The sequence below is a fragment of the Acanthopagrus latus genome, chromosome 19 (genome assembly GCF_904848185.1).
Source record: "Acanthopagrus latus isolate v.2019 chromosome 19, fAcaLat1.1, whole genome shotgun sequence".
NCBI lineage: Eukaryota > Metazoa > Chordata > Actinopteri > Spariformes > Sparidae > Acanthopagrus > Acanthopagrus latus.
Window position 1 is genome coordinate 11,972,264 of NC_051057.1, and position 17,334 is coordinate 11,989,597.

At 41.7% G+C, this 17,334-nt stretch overlaps 2 protein-coding genes across 5 annotated transcripts in view; one reads left to right on the forward strand and one right to left on the reverse strand.

The window, feature by feature from the left end:
* The first annotated feature begins 248 nt into the window (after positions 1–248).
* prlh2 (prolactin releasing hormone 2) lies at positions 249–2,578 on the forward strand. The gene is made up of 3 exons (XM_037079802.1): positions 249–551; positions 994–1,184; positions 2,376–2,578. The coding sequence occupies exons 2-3, from the start codon at positions 1,019–1,021 to the stop codon at positions 2,576–2,578; spliced, it is 369 nt and encodes a 122-aa protein (XP_036935697.1). The 5' UTR covers positions 249–551; positions 994–1,018.
* Positions 2,579–2,836: 258 nt separating this feature from the next.
* The window catches only part of LOC119008984 (myosin VIIA and Rab interacting protein), a 128,815-nt gene continuing 114,317 nt past the window's right edge, over positions 2,837–17,334 (reverse strand). For 2 of the 4 annotated variants that reach the window (XM_037079795.1, XM_037079798.1), the window contains exons 9-18: positions 16,898–17,093; positions 15,976–16,502; positions 15,345–15,491; positions 14,467–15,231; positions 14,033–14,095; positions 8,854–9,042; positions 8,617–8,778; positions 8,373–8,468; positions 8,206–8,266; positions 2,837–5,930 (exon numbers count right to left, since the gene is read on the reverse strand). In XM_037079795.1, coding sequence (XP_036935690.1) covers positions 5,887–5,930; positions 8,206–8,266; positions 8,373–8,468; positions 8,617–8,778; positions 8,854–9,042; positions 14,033–14,095; positions 14,467–15,231; positions 15,345–15,491; positions 15,976–16,502; positions 16,898–17,093 — 2,250 coding nt within the window. In that variant the 3' untranslated portion in view covers positions 2,837–5,886. Of the gene's footprint in view, positions 5,931–8,205; positions 8,267–8,372; positions 8,469–8,616; positions 8,779–8,853; positions 9,046–14,032; positions 14,096–14,466; positions 15,232–15,344; positions 15,492–15,975; positions 16,503–16,897; positions 17,094–17,334 lie in introns of all 4 variants that reach the window. The other 2 variants (XM_037079797.1, XM_037079796.1) reach the window with 2 other exon arrangements.

A 17,334-nucleotide genomic window follows, 5' to 3' on the forward strand; every position in this document is an offset into this window, starting at 1 on the left:
GTGCTCGGTGGCAAAGTGTGAAGTCAAAGCTGTGAATTTAAAGCTCTCATTCCCTCCTGAAGACCTGTTATTTGGGGGTGGTTTTATTTAGAAAGTTCTGGTGACAAGACAGTCTGTTCATGAAACAAGCCGAGGCTTTGTGTTCTGCCCGTCCCTTTCTAATCAAGCTGATTGATGAAAGGCTCATCAAAAAGACGCCCACCACAGTTCCGGGTCACTGTCTGATAGGCCCACTTGAGGTGCTGGGTCTCCCCGTGTTCACTAATTTAAAGTTGTCCGCGTGTCATTGACTGCCTGACGGACTGCTCTGCTACGTGACAGACGTAAGGAAAACTCCAAAACCTCCTTTCTCAGAGGGATGAGTGGGAGGAGGAGGAGATGAAGAGGAGGGGGGAGGTAGATGCATCCTGGAGTCTGGGATCACTGTGTGTGACTGACGTTCATGATTCATCATCAGAGCGGTGTGGATATATACGGTGGAGCACACCTGCTCAATGACAACGACTTCAGACCTCCTGACAACTGACCTCAGCCCGTTACCAAAGTTCAGGGTAAGGAGCTGCTGCTTGTGGGTTTATATTACTTTATTTTTTAAATATTGTTATTTCATATTTATTTATTGTATTTATTTTCTTTTTCAAATCCACTCTTTTAAATGCAGTAGATTGAGGATGTGTTAGGACTTTTATGAGGAAAGTATAAGCTTAATAAGTGTTTTTTTTTTTTTTTCAAATCCTAGCAAATTTATTTCGTACCGTAATATTCCTACATGAGCTTCTGCTGATTAGTAATGGGGTTTAAATGACTTAATCCTATTTCATGGGAGTTTTTTCATCTCCTATAGCCTAAATACAGCTTTTCTATTATATTCAAAAGTAATTTTTTAATATTCTTACCTGACTTACATATATATATGTATAAATATATTTATGTCTAATTCTATCTGTGTAAGCTTCCCCTGTGTGGTTGATACTTTACTTACCTCTCATTCAGTGCCTTGAGCGACTCATCACACAGCATGCTGCCTGGGAGAGCGGCTGATGTCCGGCAGTGCGTCCTCCTGACGAGCCGCTGGCTGCCTGCAGCTCTGGCGCTGCTCCTCCTCCTCTCCTCCAGCCTCAGCTGCGCTCACAGCACCACGGTGGAGCACGACTTCCACATTGTTCACAATGTCGACAACAGAAGTAAGGCTCGGTTTTTTACTTTTTTGGTGTCATTATTTGCCATTATTATTGTGTGAACTGCAGAATTTTGTTGAAGTAGTTTCAGGAGATTTGGGTCAGATTCATGTCTGTTTTTGACTCTCGATGGTGAGTTCAGTAACTTGCTCCTATTTTCTGTTATTCTTATTCCCATTGGGATTTATTGTGAGATACTACTACTACTATGTAAAATGCTCTGATCCTTTACTTCTGTTCACAATTAGATATTATAGTGTCACTTTGCATTCAAAGTGGTGGGGACGTAAAAGCTCTGAAGGAAAAGACATTTTCTTTAACAGTCTCTGCTAATCTCATCTATTAGAAATTAAAGAATAACTGTGGTATTTAAAGCGAGCTTTTGGTCCTCAGATACATATTTGTCATATTTCACACCAGAATTTGCAGCTTTTGGTTTCAACTGCAGCTACTGATGGAGAGCAAAGCATTTGCTCTCATTTGTTACTTGACATTTCTTGTCGCAAGCAGTTTTTTTATTTCTAAATTTTTTTTTTTAAAAGAAATTACGCTTTTAAGAAACCTGTTAAACTTTACAATACTAGTGTAAGACACAAGTAAGGCGTTTTATCTGTACTTGGTGTGTCATGATGACTGACTTCAAACTAAACATGAAAAATGTAACTCTACATTTATAGAAGTCAGTGTGACTTCAGCACATCTCATGTAAATGATTGAGTGGAAGATTAAAGGTGCACTATGTAGTTTTGGGGAATCATTTTATCAGAAGAGAAACATTTGCACATTTTCACGACTGATTTCATGTATGTATGTATGTATGTATGTGTTTTGATACATTTTCCAAAACTACATAATGCACCTTTAAATATATTGAAAATCAAGAAATATTTTCTCCCCATAAAGCTCCTGAATCCAACAGGTCAAACTAGAGAATCAATGAGGTTCATGTTGGCAACAGTGTGAAGAAAAGAGACTTTACAGACACACACACACACACACACACACACGCTGAGAACTGAAACTTGAGAGGTTTAGGTTGGAGTGATTGTCTTTCGAGTTTCCTGAAAAAACTCAAAATCAGAACAGTGTTTCTTTTACCACTAAAGCATCATACAACTATGGCTATCTGGCATTATGTTGGTCCTTTGAACATAGTACTCACTGTCACTGCCACTAATGTACTCGCGTGCTGTCCAGGTCCAGAGATAGACCCGTTCTGGTACGTGGGTCGTGGGGTGAGACCCATAGGGCGCTTTGGGAAGAGGCACAGCAGCGTGGAGTCTCTGGGCAGCGAGGGAATGCAGCCTATGGTCAGGACGTTGGCGCTGCTGCTCAACAGCATCAGAAACAAGGAGAATCTTGGGAACATGGATGCAGAGGACAGGGATTGGTTACCGTGATGGCACACATCCTCCCCCCCTCATCCACAAATGTCTTCATTTTTTTTTATCTTGACTGAGGTTACATACCCTTTTACTCTTTACTGTATTTCTGTCTGTTAAGAGGCCTTGGCTGACCCATGAAATCACTCTCCAAATGTACCTGTACATAAAATATGCATTCTATATTGATTAATAAACCAGGATGTTATGATCCACTTGTCTTTGTTGTATTTGCGGGCATGCAACAAATATTGTCTTTCAAGCGAGAGTTTTATTTTCAGTTTGCAAATTTTATTCATTTCATAATACATTTGTATTTCTCAGAGTACTGTGGCACATAGAGAATCTGTTTTTTTTGCTTGTTTATATTTTCCCCAACATGTCATATGGATTGCAACAAACAACTGCACATAAACGTGAGTGGCCCTCCCACGGAGCTGCGCACGGGGAGCCTCATTGTAGTCATTCACACTGGATTTAAACAGGAACAAAAGTAGGATTTTGTTTGTAGCTCCGTGCGAATCTCATCGTTTTTTTTCTGAGTATCTGGGACACAGTTACAGTATTAAATTCGACTTCCTGTGTGAATCCAGCCCTACAAGTCGTGACAATTATACACAGCCTCTTGCATACGACACTGAAAGATTGGTCAACTATGATTGGGCAATACACACATTATTCTATATCATATCCATCTTTTCACACATATACATATATTAACAAATTCTGTGATGATATAATATTCTTCTTTTTTTCACATTAGAAAAATACAGGACACTGATGATTGGACCCTTGTGGCTGTGCTTCTCATGGGAACATCAATTTTGATAAAACCAGAAACATGCTTTTTTTTTTTCTTTTATACATCGACACCTTTGCAGAACAAGATTGACAAAAGTACAGGATCAGTGTGCAAAAACCAGAGATGTGAAAAGGCTGGGATGAAAAGGTCACTAATAGAAGGGGCAGAGCATTCATTCAGAAGATCATCACACCTTTTTTTTTTTTTTTTTTTTTTTTTAGTTCAAGCAGTCCATCAGGAAATCCGACTCTGTTCCTCTTAATGCATGGCTAACTGAGATTCGGGTGTAAGTGGTCACAGAGTGAAGAAAAAAATAACCCAGAAAATGAAAGGCAGTATTCTCAAATCGAGTGTTTAAGGAGCACAAACACGCTCCCAAAATTGCATGCTTGTCATCCGTGCTTCTGTAACATTTACCATCGTCATTACTCGCAAAATATCAAATGGTAAATGCAGGCATACACTGAAAGCACTTTGAGTCACCACACGTGAGAGAGTCTGATAGGACTGACTGAGGAGGGCTCCTGTGAGGAGAGAATAAAGCCTTCGATTTGCAACAATACTTATATCAGTGGTATTGCTTAAAAATGTTCAGTAAAGTACAAAAATAAATTGCTTGTAACAAAATCATGGTTTCATGGCATTTGTTATATATAGCCCGTCAGACTTCATTATGTAAAAATCTTTACAGGATTTTCTGAAAACGCAACAGAAAAGTTCAGACATGACCCGGTGAAGGGGAAACATGAAAACACTTTTTTTTTTTTTTTTTTTGTTCAAATCAAAGGCCACGATATTTCGAAAGTAAACGAAGAGGAGAGAGGATGACTGTGGGTTGAAGAACACTGCATGAGGGAAGGCTGTCAGACCAAAAACCTGAACGTCAAACCTGTGGAGACTTGAGTGTGTCTTGAGAGCTGAGCGTGTCTGACATTCAGACGTTAACCGAACCTCATTTTGACTTGCTGCAATGAAAAAGCCCACAGCTTCCACATTAAGGCTGTAGTGCGTGCGGCTACAGTTATTTTCAGCATTTCCTTCTCTAAATAATCGGTAGAGCATTTCCCTGTTTAATCACTACAGCTGGCATATAGCTATCTTATAAACATGTTGGAAATACACCTGTTGACTTTCTTGTTGAGACTTAAATGGAAAAACTGGTACTACTCCGTTGCCTGTACTCTAAATATGAAAACACCAGCAACAAGTTTACATTAGTATTGCTTAGATTAAATGAGAAAAGTGATCTCATTATCTGTCACTAAATATCAGGCTAATGCCAGCAACCGGCTACTTTAGGTTAGTTCATCTTAGACTCAACGCGTCTAATTGATCCCACTCTTGTCTTGTGTCTGACACTAAATATGAAGCTATATCACCGGCAACTGGCTACTTTAGGTTAGTTTAGCCTTGATTAACTGAGATAACTGAAACTACTCTTGTGTCTGATGCTAAAAATGAAGCTAATACCAGGAGCTAGCTACCTTAGCTTAGCTTAAAGACTGAATTGAGGGGGAAACAGCTAGCCTGGCACCATCTTCTACGGTTTTAAGAAAATATAACATGCTAATTGTGAGCCTTAAATTAGCTGCTGTGCTAGTCAGGCTAGTTGCTTCCCCTGTTTCCAGTCCAGGACACCATGTTTCACATTTATAGTACAGATCTGCAAACTCCCTCTTTAAATCTCAGCAAAAAAGTCAATATTTCCCAAAATATCAAAATATTTCTGTTTAGCTGTTTAAGAAGAATGGTATATTTCTGTGCTTTGTGTTCCATTGTTGCTTCCTAGCAATTTCAGTGGCAGGAAGGAAAGGAAAAAAAACGTTTTGGTCCTGATACTTGCACATCTAAACATGATTTTCTGGTAACTGATTTATTTATTTTTTTAAATGGCTGAAATGTCTAAGGTGTTACAATCATTCCCCAGATGAGGATTACCATCTGATAGCTGTGTGTGTGAAAAAGGACAATCATCCAAAGGAAGTTCTGCAGGGGGGCTTCAGTATGATAAGAATCCTCATGACATTTCATTTGGTGAGAAAGGAGATGCAGTATAAAACACGGCTCAGCCTCTTTTTGGGACACTGAATCACAGAAAGTTTAACATGATTTTTTTTCCACGTCTTCATTATACAGTAGATCACGATACTCTTGCAAACAGATAGAAAAAGGAAATGGGAGTCATTTTTGTCTGTACAGGTATTCTTTTTCCAGTTGGGTCACGAGGAGTGTTTGCAGATTGTTAAGGCAGAGACACTGACTGTTGAGTCATCCTTACTTGATGTTGTGGGCGCAGTGAGGAGGACAAAACGGAGGATAAAGTGGTAAAAAGAGTAAAGCGCCAGTAATGTCTTCTGTGAGGCATTGCCTGGCGCTGTACCGTGCCAGGCTGAGGGCAGAGTGCTTGGTGAGTCACACAGGGCAGGTGTTGGCCCCTGCTTGGCCTGGAGCTGGAGGCGGACACTGGGTCAAGGCACTGGATGAGAGGCCCCCCCTGAGGGACTCGTTGTGCTGCTGACTGTCACTATGGCCGAAACACTTTTACCTGCTGCTCTGGCTCCAGCTTTTCTGAAATGCAAAAACACCACAGTGTTATGCAAAGCACAACATTTTACGTTGTGGCTACAGTGAATGTGTACTGTATGTGGACGGTTTGTGGAGCACACTGCCTTCAAGCCTTGTGGATCAAAAGCATGAACAATGTCTTATTAATACCGTCGAATGGATGAACTGGCCACCTGTTAAATTTGTACAAATAGAAGATGGCATGCATCAGAATAAAGATGCTAACAGCAGAACTGGCTAATGGCAGAACTGTAGCTGCCATTAGCTAGGGTGCTCAGTTAGCAGCCTGGAATGGGAACTCAGAGCACCAGAGGAGGGTTGGTGTATTAACACCACTAGCGTAGGAGCTTTGGATTGTGAAGGGCCGAGGCTAGCTGGTTAGCATGCTAAACATGCTTTCCAACAAAATATATAAACGTCATGATACCAAAACTGTTATTCCTTCAGATTTTGTTGATGATCTATATACTGACACATTAAAGTCAATGCATCCTTTATTATTCACATATTACCCTCTTTTTTTTTTTTTTTTAATTACACAACACACAGCAAGGACTCAATGCTAAAGTGATGAGTTCAAAAAAATAAAGTCACAAGGTTTATATTAATGTTCTTAACCAGTGTATAAACCATTTACAGGTTTCTTGTACATGCCTATAGTATAACAAAAAACATGTTAATGATGCTATTATTAATGGTACTATAGTCTTTTTCTTTAAATATTAATTGAATATCCTTTAAAAAGACAGTGATGGCAACAACCCACAATGCTTAACAATGACGAAGACACACATATTAAAACGAGTAAAGAAGGCTCCAGTTAGCACAGGTTAGTATCAGTACACATTAGTGTCGGGGATGATGACGCCAGGAAGCTTCTCAAACAGGCTCAGTAACGTTAATAAGCATCTTTCAGGGTGTTGTAAGGGCCTTTATATAGAATGATTTACAGTGAAATCTCCAACAAAAAATTTGGGTTGTCCAGAAAAGGAGAGACTACTTATTACTTGTAATTCAGATGACAGCTGACTGGTCCTCCCAGTTGTAGTTTTAGAGCGTACCATATGATGGACTGATAAAAAAAAAAAAAAGCGCACTCTCGGCTGGAATCAATGACATGATTACATGTCTTGGTCACTGATTTTGCCCCATTGTCCTGCCCGCTGTCTGTCTTTGGAGCACTGAAAAAGCCACCCTGAATCAGAGCTATTGTGCGGACGCCGGCGAAGAAAGAAACGAGACAAACACGGACATAAAGAAAGCCCCAACAGGAAAAAAAAGGCCATTCACTGGCATGAAAAGGAACAGACTTCTTGTTGGTTGATAAAACGAACCTTATCCTCCTGCACTGTGTGTGTGTGTGTCTCCATGTGGCTGCTTTACATCTAATGGAGCTTTTCAGTTACTTAGCCCCTTTTTCTGGCAGATGAATTCAATTTTACATCCATTCAGCGGCCGATCTCTTCTTTTTGGGACAAAGCGCAAAATGTGTGATGTTAACTAACGGTGAATGAAAGTGTCCCCTCATCAGTGTCTCACTCTCCATCTCTAGCTATCTTTGTTTCACACACTCACACAGTCTATTTGTACATTAGCGGTGTTTGTGATTAGGAGAGAGTGGGACATATAGTCAGGTCAGCACGGGTTAGCAGACTCACTTTAATTTTGATTAACCTGTTAATGACTGATAAGTAGTGAGATGTACAGGAGGTCGAACATCACAGCAGTAAGTATATCCAATAGGAGCAGTTTTGGTCAGCATTTTTCAGCTTCTGAAGGTTGAAACATGGATTGGCGATTTCTCTGTTTTAGGAAAAAACTATTTTGGGGTCTGTTATTTTGTAGTTTGCCTATGTAACTGATAGATATATTGATATAGTTTGAGGATAGGGTTATGAATGGATCCCGGAAATTTCTTCTCACTTTTGTTACCTTGCGAGATAGGACATTTTTGTTACTTTCTCAGTTAATAATACATGGATCTTGATAAAAATAAAAAAAATCAGGCATACTTAGGTGGCTGACATGTATGAACGAGTACAATCCGATGCTGATCGTATATCTGGTGATCTTAAATTATGGTTAAGCAGTTATGGGGGGTTTACTGTATCAGGCTTGACTTGAATTAAAGGGTAGTGTTGAGCCTTGGTGGAGGTATGCACTCTACTGGGTGCTATTACAGTTTCAAAAGGGGGCCATTTTTATTTAATTTATTCATACAAAGTTCTCTTTGTTTGTAATTTTGTCTGAATTGAGGGGGAAAAAAACTGTTTGGTACCTTTCAGTGGAGGGGCTGGTAGCTTCCTCCTCTGATGGCGTGATGAGTCCAGGGTTTGAGGCTGTAATCAGAGTACTCATATATTATACACCTCATGCACATTTAAATGTAATGAGTCACTACACATTCTCATATTCTCACTCTAGCATCAGATCAGTCACCTTTACCTTTGCCTTTGGCTTGTACTTGGAGAAGCGATTGCAGACAGCCACATTCAGCCCAGCTGTTTTCAGAGCTGTTATCCTGGCCTCAATGTTTGATACCTTAAAAGGAGGTGCAGAGTTTTAAAAACACAGTTCAATACAACTCTCATTATTAATGAAACAAATCAGTGTTGACACTGGAGATAAGTCAGGGACGTGCAAGACTTTGTGGAAGAACAAGTCAGCTGCAGAGGAAAAAGTCCAGCACCTGTAGCTCAGACTGCTGAACCTGAGCGGCTGCCGTGGCCACCTGGTCCTCCAGGAAGGCCAGCTCTGTGTCTGTGGTGCCACTGCTGATACTGCGGGCACACTGCTCCAGGTCCCCCAGCGCCCCCTCCAGCCCGTACACAGCACCGGCAGTCAGGTACACCTGCGCAGAGAGGCAGATGGATGCATTCAGCTCCTGATATGACTGAATCTCAGCATTCGGAGGGGTAAAACTTACATTCTCCTCCATCTTGGTCAGCCTCTGGTCCAGCCTGCGGGTCTCGCAGCTGCTGGAGATGGGAGAAGCATTCATGGACTCTGACGGGGTGTAGCTGTCACCTCCTGCCTCACCGATCAGCTCCTCTGTGGCATTCAAAACCTTCAGCACCTCGGTGGTGATACTGCAGAGAGAGGCCGCCGAGTACTTCTGCTTCAGAGCACACACACACACGCGCACACACATACACATATACACACACATACACGCATAAAATTCAGTAATCTACACGATACATCCTGAAAGGCTCGATGTGAACAGCTTAAAAACAGTGATGATTATGATTAGACATGAAATAAAAGAGATTTTGGACAAAAGGACTGAATGCACAGTGCAATATGTACAAATTTTAGATTAAAACATTCAAAAATAACTACCATTATCAACAGTTTTTACTTTTCAAAGATGTCTGTGTGTTGTTGTTTGTGTTGAAGAGATATCCACTGAAGTTAGCATGCTAGCCAGCTAGCCCTGGGCCTGAAAACTTTCTTTCTCCCAGCGATCCAAAGATCCTGGGGTCTAGTGGTGTAAATGCCATCACTCTGCTGGTAGTACAGCTAGCTGCACAGCTAACTGAGCTAACAGTAACTACAGTCATAGCTATATCAAAACAACAGTGCTGACATCAGTTAGCAGTTATCCTGGCAATATGCTGCCCCTGCCTGTTTGGAATATGAATTCAAAGTGGTCAATTCTTTACATATTGCACCTTTAAAATCACAAAATGGACAAAACAACGCCCTGCTGGAAAAAAACAGTATAGACTAGTCACAAGCAAGACCAGTTGTGTTTTGATACTGGTTTTGGTGCTGGTCTACGCAGGGTGGCTTAATGCACAATGATATACAGTGAAAAAACTGAAAGGGTTGTGTTTTGATCTAAACTTTGACCCCATGTGCACAATGTTCTGTAACAGAACACTCTGCAGGCGATACGGTCACACGTGTTTGTCTGTCGCCTAATCAGCTGTTTCATGAACATGCATGTGTTCCATTCGCTTACACATGTTCATTAATGTGCAGGAAGAGACAGAAGAAGGTGCAGAACAAAGTACGGGTCCTAGAAATAAACGTGTTGCCAAGATTAGAAGAGCTCTTTTTATTGCGCAGCCATTCTCAAAAAGTGGGCTGCAGGGGAGCAATTTGGAACCAGGAATTCAATTAGTGCTGGTTTCAAATTAAAAAGCTTTATATCCATGATTAAATGCTCATTACAGGTCATGCTGATGAAAATAATCTCTGGTGTCCTTCCCGCTTAAATAAATCGGTGCATGAGCTGTGGCAGTCCCCATTATGTAGGGAATAGCCCTAGATCTATGTGCCTTAAAAAAAAAAACCTAAAAAAAAACCCTAACCCTAACCCAAAAATAATCACCTAATGGTGAAAATAGCCCCAGAAGTTTTTATGTGGTTACATATCGAATGGCCAGCAGCCACAAATGAAACACTGGTAAAACCAGTTGTCATTCTTATGTTGAGGTGGCAGGGGTGTTGTTGGCAGCTGCTGAATGTAACTAATAAGGTAACTTGTAATCTAACTTAGTTACTTTTAAAAACAAATAACCATTAAAGTATCTAGGTTACATTTTAAAAGACTAATCAGTAATCAGATTACTTTTTCAAGGTAACTGAGGCAACATATTTTGTACTAGCGACGCCCCTGGTTTGAGTCATTTCCCTTTCCCCAGTTCATTGCTGAATGTGGAAATCTCTCAGGGTTATTCAGATCACCTATTGTTGTCTGGTTTGGAGACTGGTTACTACATAATGACTGAGAGCAGCTAGGTACTTTCCCCTCTTGGCCAATTAGGGTCTGCTGATTGCATCATTTATTAAAGACTTTAAACAGATGGGAAATTGGACACTTATGTTTAGACCCTTTTGAGACTTCTTTTACGTCTTTTGCTTGAATAATGTCATACATTATGGAGTCCTTCAAGTAGGCTGTGCTTTGTGCAAGGGCTTTTACTTACTTACTATTGCCTGGTATCTGCATGCTTCTCCATTAGTTCATTATCATTCAAGAGTCTTTTGTACTTAAGATTTAGGTTTTTATTTTCAAAATAAAATGTTGACATTTCATGACTCCCCAAACCACAGATGTGTCCAAATTAAGTATGTGTCATACTCATCTTATCCTCACATATTCTACATTCACGTTCACATTACCTGTGAGCTGACTGTCATGTCGGGGGGCGTGGAGGATTACATTACAGCTAGGCGACCAGTGGTGGAGACGGCCTTTCAACATTTGCGAGCGTGAAATTACCAGATAATCTTCAACCGTACGTTGTGACGAGGCGTTCTGCAGCCATGGTTGTGCAAGAAATGTAAGTTTCAACAATATCCATGTTTTGCAGAAAGACACATTGCTAATATTCAGTCATATTCTGGTGACTGTTTTATACATTTGGGAATTGGGGATGTCTGAGGAAAGCAGTAGCGCTATTTAAAAAAATAAAAAACAACATATAAAAGGGACATAGTTTGGAATGAATGGACAGATCAGTTGGTAGAGAACTCCAGTGATCATTTAAAGATGCCTTTGATGGACAAATGAAAAAAACATGTTAGTCACTGGGTTTTTACTGCTGCCATTAACTGGAACAGCTTGTGCTTCCAAATTCAGGCTGTGAACTGCACTATGACTTTTGTTCTTAAGTCTTGTCTCTTTTAAACCTTTTTTGTTTTAGTTTACTTGTTTTAATGTTTGTTTCTTAAAGCAGTATTACCTATTTTAAATGCAAGTTTCAATGTCTTTTTAATGCAATTTTAATGTCTTTTAAATGCAATTTTGAATGTCTTTTAATGTAATCTGTATGCTCCTGTAAAGCATTTTGACTTGCCTTGTGTCTGAATTGTGCAACACAAACAAACTTGCCTTGCCTCACATGAAAAACACCTGACAAGAAAAGGAAAGGGTAGTGAAGAAAAACAGATGTTGTTCAATGATAAATGAATCACTGTCTGAAGCTTTGATCAGTGGGATCGGAGGTGTATCGATCCCATCCAGTGATCTTAAAAAAGGATGAAAAGCAGACAGGGACGGTCCGAGATAATGACTCGGGGTTGGTCGATGGAGAAATGGATGTTTGGTGAGAGTCAGACGTTCTCATCCACTCCAAAGAAGCAGGTCATCACCATGCAGATCAAACAGTCTGACACGCATTCACGACTCTCTGCCATTGACTACATAAATAGATCTTAATCTAAAAGCCTATAAAAGTAAAGAACAATATAAATGGAGTTTTCTGGTTAAAAAGTAAAATTATATTATATTATATCATATATATATATTATTTACATCTTTTTTGTCATTCTGCATTCGTTTTTGTAGTTTATCTTTTCATGTTGTTTCTCTTTGTCCTCGTTTATTGCTTTGTGTCCATGGTGGTCATTGCATGGTAGGCATTTTGCTTTTTACTTGTTTTATGTCTTACTGTGTAAATTGTTTTGCCTCTTTTTGTCTCTCTCTGCAATAAATTGAGATTTCAAACATTTTGCAGTGCTGTGGATGCATGTAGAGCATTTGTGATACGCCTAGACTTTCCTGATAATTGTGTAAATTTTATGTAAAAACAAAATAGAAAAAAAGCCACAAATATCACAGTCTTTGTTGCATGTTTTCCTTCATTCACAACAAGCTGAGCTGTCCTGGTGGGTTTCAAAGGGAGCTGTGAACGCCAACAGAAATAGATCACATGAGTACATGTGCCATTCACATTGTAAGAGACAAGCATTACTCACAGGAGCCCTTATAATGAGTCTGGCTAATGACCAGCACCAGCCCACACGCCTTGGATGTAGAATGAGGAAAGCAGGTGAGCTCATAAGTGCATGTCCAAGTGTGTGTGTGTGTGTGTGTGTGTGTGTGTGTGTTGGTGTATTTGATCTATGTGAAATTTTGTGGGTATTGACTTTATGATGTGTAACTATACATACTGGACCACTGCGTTTAACAGATCATAGATTTTATATAAGAAATGTGGGACATTTCTGTTTATTTTATATATATCAAGACCATAGCTGTCTCTCATTTGACATAGCCCTTACAACAGTAAACACATTTAGTGTGTATGTACACAGTTTTTCAGACTACACATGCTTTTATGATTACTATACGATGAAATACCACACCATTTTTTACATTTAGTGATACAATATGTGCACAAGCAGACATTTCAAGTTACAACTGAATTCTTACATCAGTCTTGAATATGTATTATATACTTAACTGTATATTGTGTTATGATATCATGTTGTATTGTATCATATGGGACAGTAGATCAGTATTCTGATCTGGGAGCGGCTGCATTTTCCTTTCATATGGAACTTTTTTGTATTGAGCAGGTTGTCTATGGATGTCTCTTGTCACTGTGTGCAACATTTTTATTGTTTTGGCTGGAACTTAAAATTGAATCACAACCATTGATGTTGCTCATACTCAAAGCATTTCAGGAAATACATGTGTTTGTGAGTTTGATTTGGTCCATTTATTACAATGCTCAGAATGCCACGAACAGATAACAAAGGTGGACGTGTTGCATTCTGCTGTGGTGAAACGAGTAGATGTAGAAAAAGACTGCTGCAGCAACAGCCAAAAAAGAAAAAAAGGAGGGTTGCTCCTTATGCAAAACTGGGCCTGTGGCTGTGCTACATTCTGACCTTTTGCAGTTTTATTAATATAATAAAAAAAAAGATATTTGCAGCTCCTCCGTGACAGATGTCCTCCAGTATGAGTCTGGAAAACCACCAAGAAAGGCAGGGGGGTTAAGAAAGAAGACCTCTCTGTTTTATTTTGTTTAACTAATATTTTTTCATTTTCTGCTACTGCACGCACTTAAGCTGAACTTAAAATGTTTGCAGCTTCATTACCAGCAGAAATAAGAAGAAAAATCCACCACCAGCGAAAGAGACGTACAACCGAATCACACACTCATCCAGCCTCCACATATTCTGTGCATAAATGCCTGAGCATTTACACGAGAAGTAAATGCTTTACTGTGCATTTGGTCAGAACAAATGTGTGCCAAAGCAGGTTTAAGACGGTTTGTGTGCATGCATACAGATGTGGACGTATGTGTGCGTCTAGTTGTATGTCCTCAGGCATGGCGTCCATTGCTCTCTAGCCAATATCTCACCTGCTGTAAGAGAGAGGAGAGCAACTGAAGCCTCTGCTGTTGCTCCAAGTCATTCTTCCCCGCCTGACACACACACACACACACACACACACACACACACAAAAGAAACACACAAACACACATTTACAAATAAACACAGACCAGCCGAAAAAGAAGAAAGGAAGCACAAAGAAAGGCTGACAACATGTGATGAAGGACAGACAAGGGCAGTAGCGATTGTCTCATAAACACATGGATAAGGAGAAAAAATAAATTAATAAGAAAAAAAGAAAAATAAAAATAGTTGAACAAATGTAATAAACTAATAAAAAGAATAGTATACATGCATTAAAAGTCAGACAGACAGACAGACAGACAGATAGACAGACAGACAGTACTTCACTACTAGCAAGGCAGCAGCAAAAGCAGAAAGTGAGTCTCTGTGGTCTTCTTACCTGGTTGTCAGACAGCACCCCCTCCTGGGAAGAAGGTGTAACAGCAGGTGAACTGGCGCTGGACCCGCTCCTCCTCACTCCCCCTCTCTGCTCTCCATCCCTCTCTGCATCTCTTCTGTGTTGCCTCTTGCTCTGTCTGTTCGGCTCACGCTTGTCTCCCCTCTTCTGCTCCAGCTCGTCCGCCGTCAACTCAAAACTTCCCGCTCCCCTCTCCAACCTCCTCTCCCTCCCTCTTCCCTCCTCCCTCACCGACTGGCTCTTCAGTAGTCTCTCGCCTCTCTTCCCCTCTTGTCCGTTCACTCGTTCCACTGTTTCACTTGCCCTGTCTCTTAATCTGTCACTCGCCCTTTGTCTTTCCTTCTCCGTCTCCTTCGGCCTCGTCTTCTCTCGCTGTCTGTCACTTTCTTTATCCGTCTGTTTGTCTGTGGGCCGCTTCAAACACTCCTCCTCAGATGAGCTGCTGTCTTTGCTGTTGGCCCGGCTCACCAGCTGGCTGAGTCTGGACCGCAGCTCCTCTTCCAGGGGGTCTACGGGCCCCAGGCTGCTGGGCGAGAGCTTGGCCACCAGAGCCAGAGAGTGGGGTTGTGGAGGGCTCGGTGCAGCTGAGTTTGGAGCCACCGTGTCCAAGTCCTCTGGCTCGGGTGTCATGGCATCTAGTTTGAAGGCGTCTGGTGCAGCTGTGGCCGTCGGCATAGAGTCAGGTGCTGAGTGCTCCTCACTTAAACCTCTCTTCAGAAGGGCGTTGAGTAGAAAACCGCTGTTCTCCTTGGGCGATGAGGCAAAGGGACAGAAATATTTACAATATAATTTAGTTACTGCTAAGAATCAATTATAACACACTAGATGTCAGTTTGGTAGTTGGAAGTGTGATATCTCACTTGTACTACTGGGTAGATGGACTGTGTGTGGCTCTGGCCTCCAGGCCGGCTCTCTGTCGACGACTCCCTCTTGCTTTTCCTGCGTCGCCGCGACCTTCTGATCGGGTCGATCTGCCTCTCCTCAGCCTCGCTGCTGTCTCCCATCACCTGGGAACAACGGACGAAAATAAGTACTTTAACTCATGTAATATTTCAACAGTACAGATGACTTCTCAGAATAAGAGTTTAAATAAATAAAAAAATATATATATATTTACATTTATATGACACATTTATAGATGTAGATTGCTTTAGAAAAACAGCATCTTTTTCAGTTCTATGAGCTGTGTGCAGTTCCAACCTCAAGAGATTACCCTATAAAACATTTTCACATACCGTAACTGAATCAACGAGTCAAGATTATGTAGGCAAACCTTGTTTTTTCATGTTTCCCACCCGTCTGATCATCCCTTAGTTTTAAAGCAACCCTATGTAACTTTTAAAGTAAACCTGGGGAAAGATAGTTGATTGTTGAGTCTCATTCCCAGATTGTCAAATTGTCAAACCCCAGTTTATAAAACAAAACACAACATCACATCAGACTTTATAGTACATATAATCCAAATTATATGATAATGTAAAGACAGATCACCTTGGGGTTAAAGTTCACATCCAGCGCCTCTGGCTGCAGTGGATACGGAGAGAAGTTCTGGTGAAGGTGTTGGTGGTAGAGCGGCTGGTGATGAGGATGCAGGTGTGTGTCCGCCGGCCCTTTCTTCCTCAGCGGGTTGTGAGGTGCTTTGCGGGGACATGCTGACAGCACGGACGAGGCCTCTGAGTCTGAGTTGAGAGTCTCTGTGTTGGTGTACTGTCCGGAGGACGGCGACGTGATGGGAAGGTGCTGGGTGTAAGTCCACTCGGGGTCGTGCTGCGAGTCCGTGTAGTAAGTCTCATCGGACAGCTTGCGGCGGAACTGTCGCAACGCCGCACCCCAGCCGCCCTCGTCGTCCGGCTCGGAGTCGGATCCCATCTCGTCGTACGCCGAGACGACGCCGGACTCTTTCTCCAACACGCTGAACACTAGGCTCTTCCTCTTGGTTAGCAGGCTGGGCCGAGACAGCTGGGAGCTGTGCAGGGCGATCCAGTTGCCGTCTGGACTCTGGAGCACTGAGGACGCACCTGGAAGAAAAACAAACAGGCAGCAGGAGGTTTAGGCAAACACACACACACACACACACTCATTTCCACTTGAGCTTTCTGGCTTGTCCGTGTGACCCATTCCCAGGTTGTCGAACACATCAGAAATGACACAGTATTGCTTTAAGAGTGAAGTGAGGATGGAGTGACGTTCACCACTTTGTGAAACATGTTTGCATAAAAGATGTAAGGACATGAGCTCAGGAACAAGGAGAATAATTTGTCTGCAAATTATTGCACTCTGTTTTTAGTGACAGCATCCCAACCTTCTGGAACCAGGGTTGAAGGTCACACAACTGTATCTCCATCAGAAGCAATCAAAATTCAATCTGCTCATCTAAGTGACAGTAAGCAGAGTCTGTGAGTGTGAGGTTTACTCGAGTTGTCCAGGCGGTCGACACTCTTCCAGCTGGGCAGAGACGTGGCCTTGCCCTCCCTCTTCAGAGAAGCGTAGTCTTGCAAGCCGCCACCGCCGCCACTGCCGCCACCTCCCCCGCCTGCTCCGGCGCCCTCCTCCTCTGGGCCCTTCTCTGGGGAGTCGTCACTGGTGAGGGAGAATGCCGACCGCGAGCGCTGCAGGCACACACATCAAAACACACGAGAGTCTGAGACAGAGATGTTTGACCACTCTGGACATTTAAAGTTCCTCTTTTTATTATTTACTTTTGTTCACTCAAGTCTGAGCGGGCCCTTCAGACAAAGGAGCTCCAGACGAGGATATTACTGCTTGGACCGAGGCGGCAGCACAGTGGCCAGGAACAGTCACATTAAATATCCACATATAGTAATTACATAATACATAACAGAGCACTTG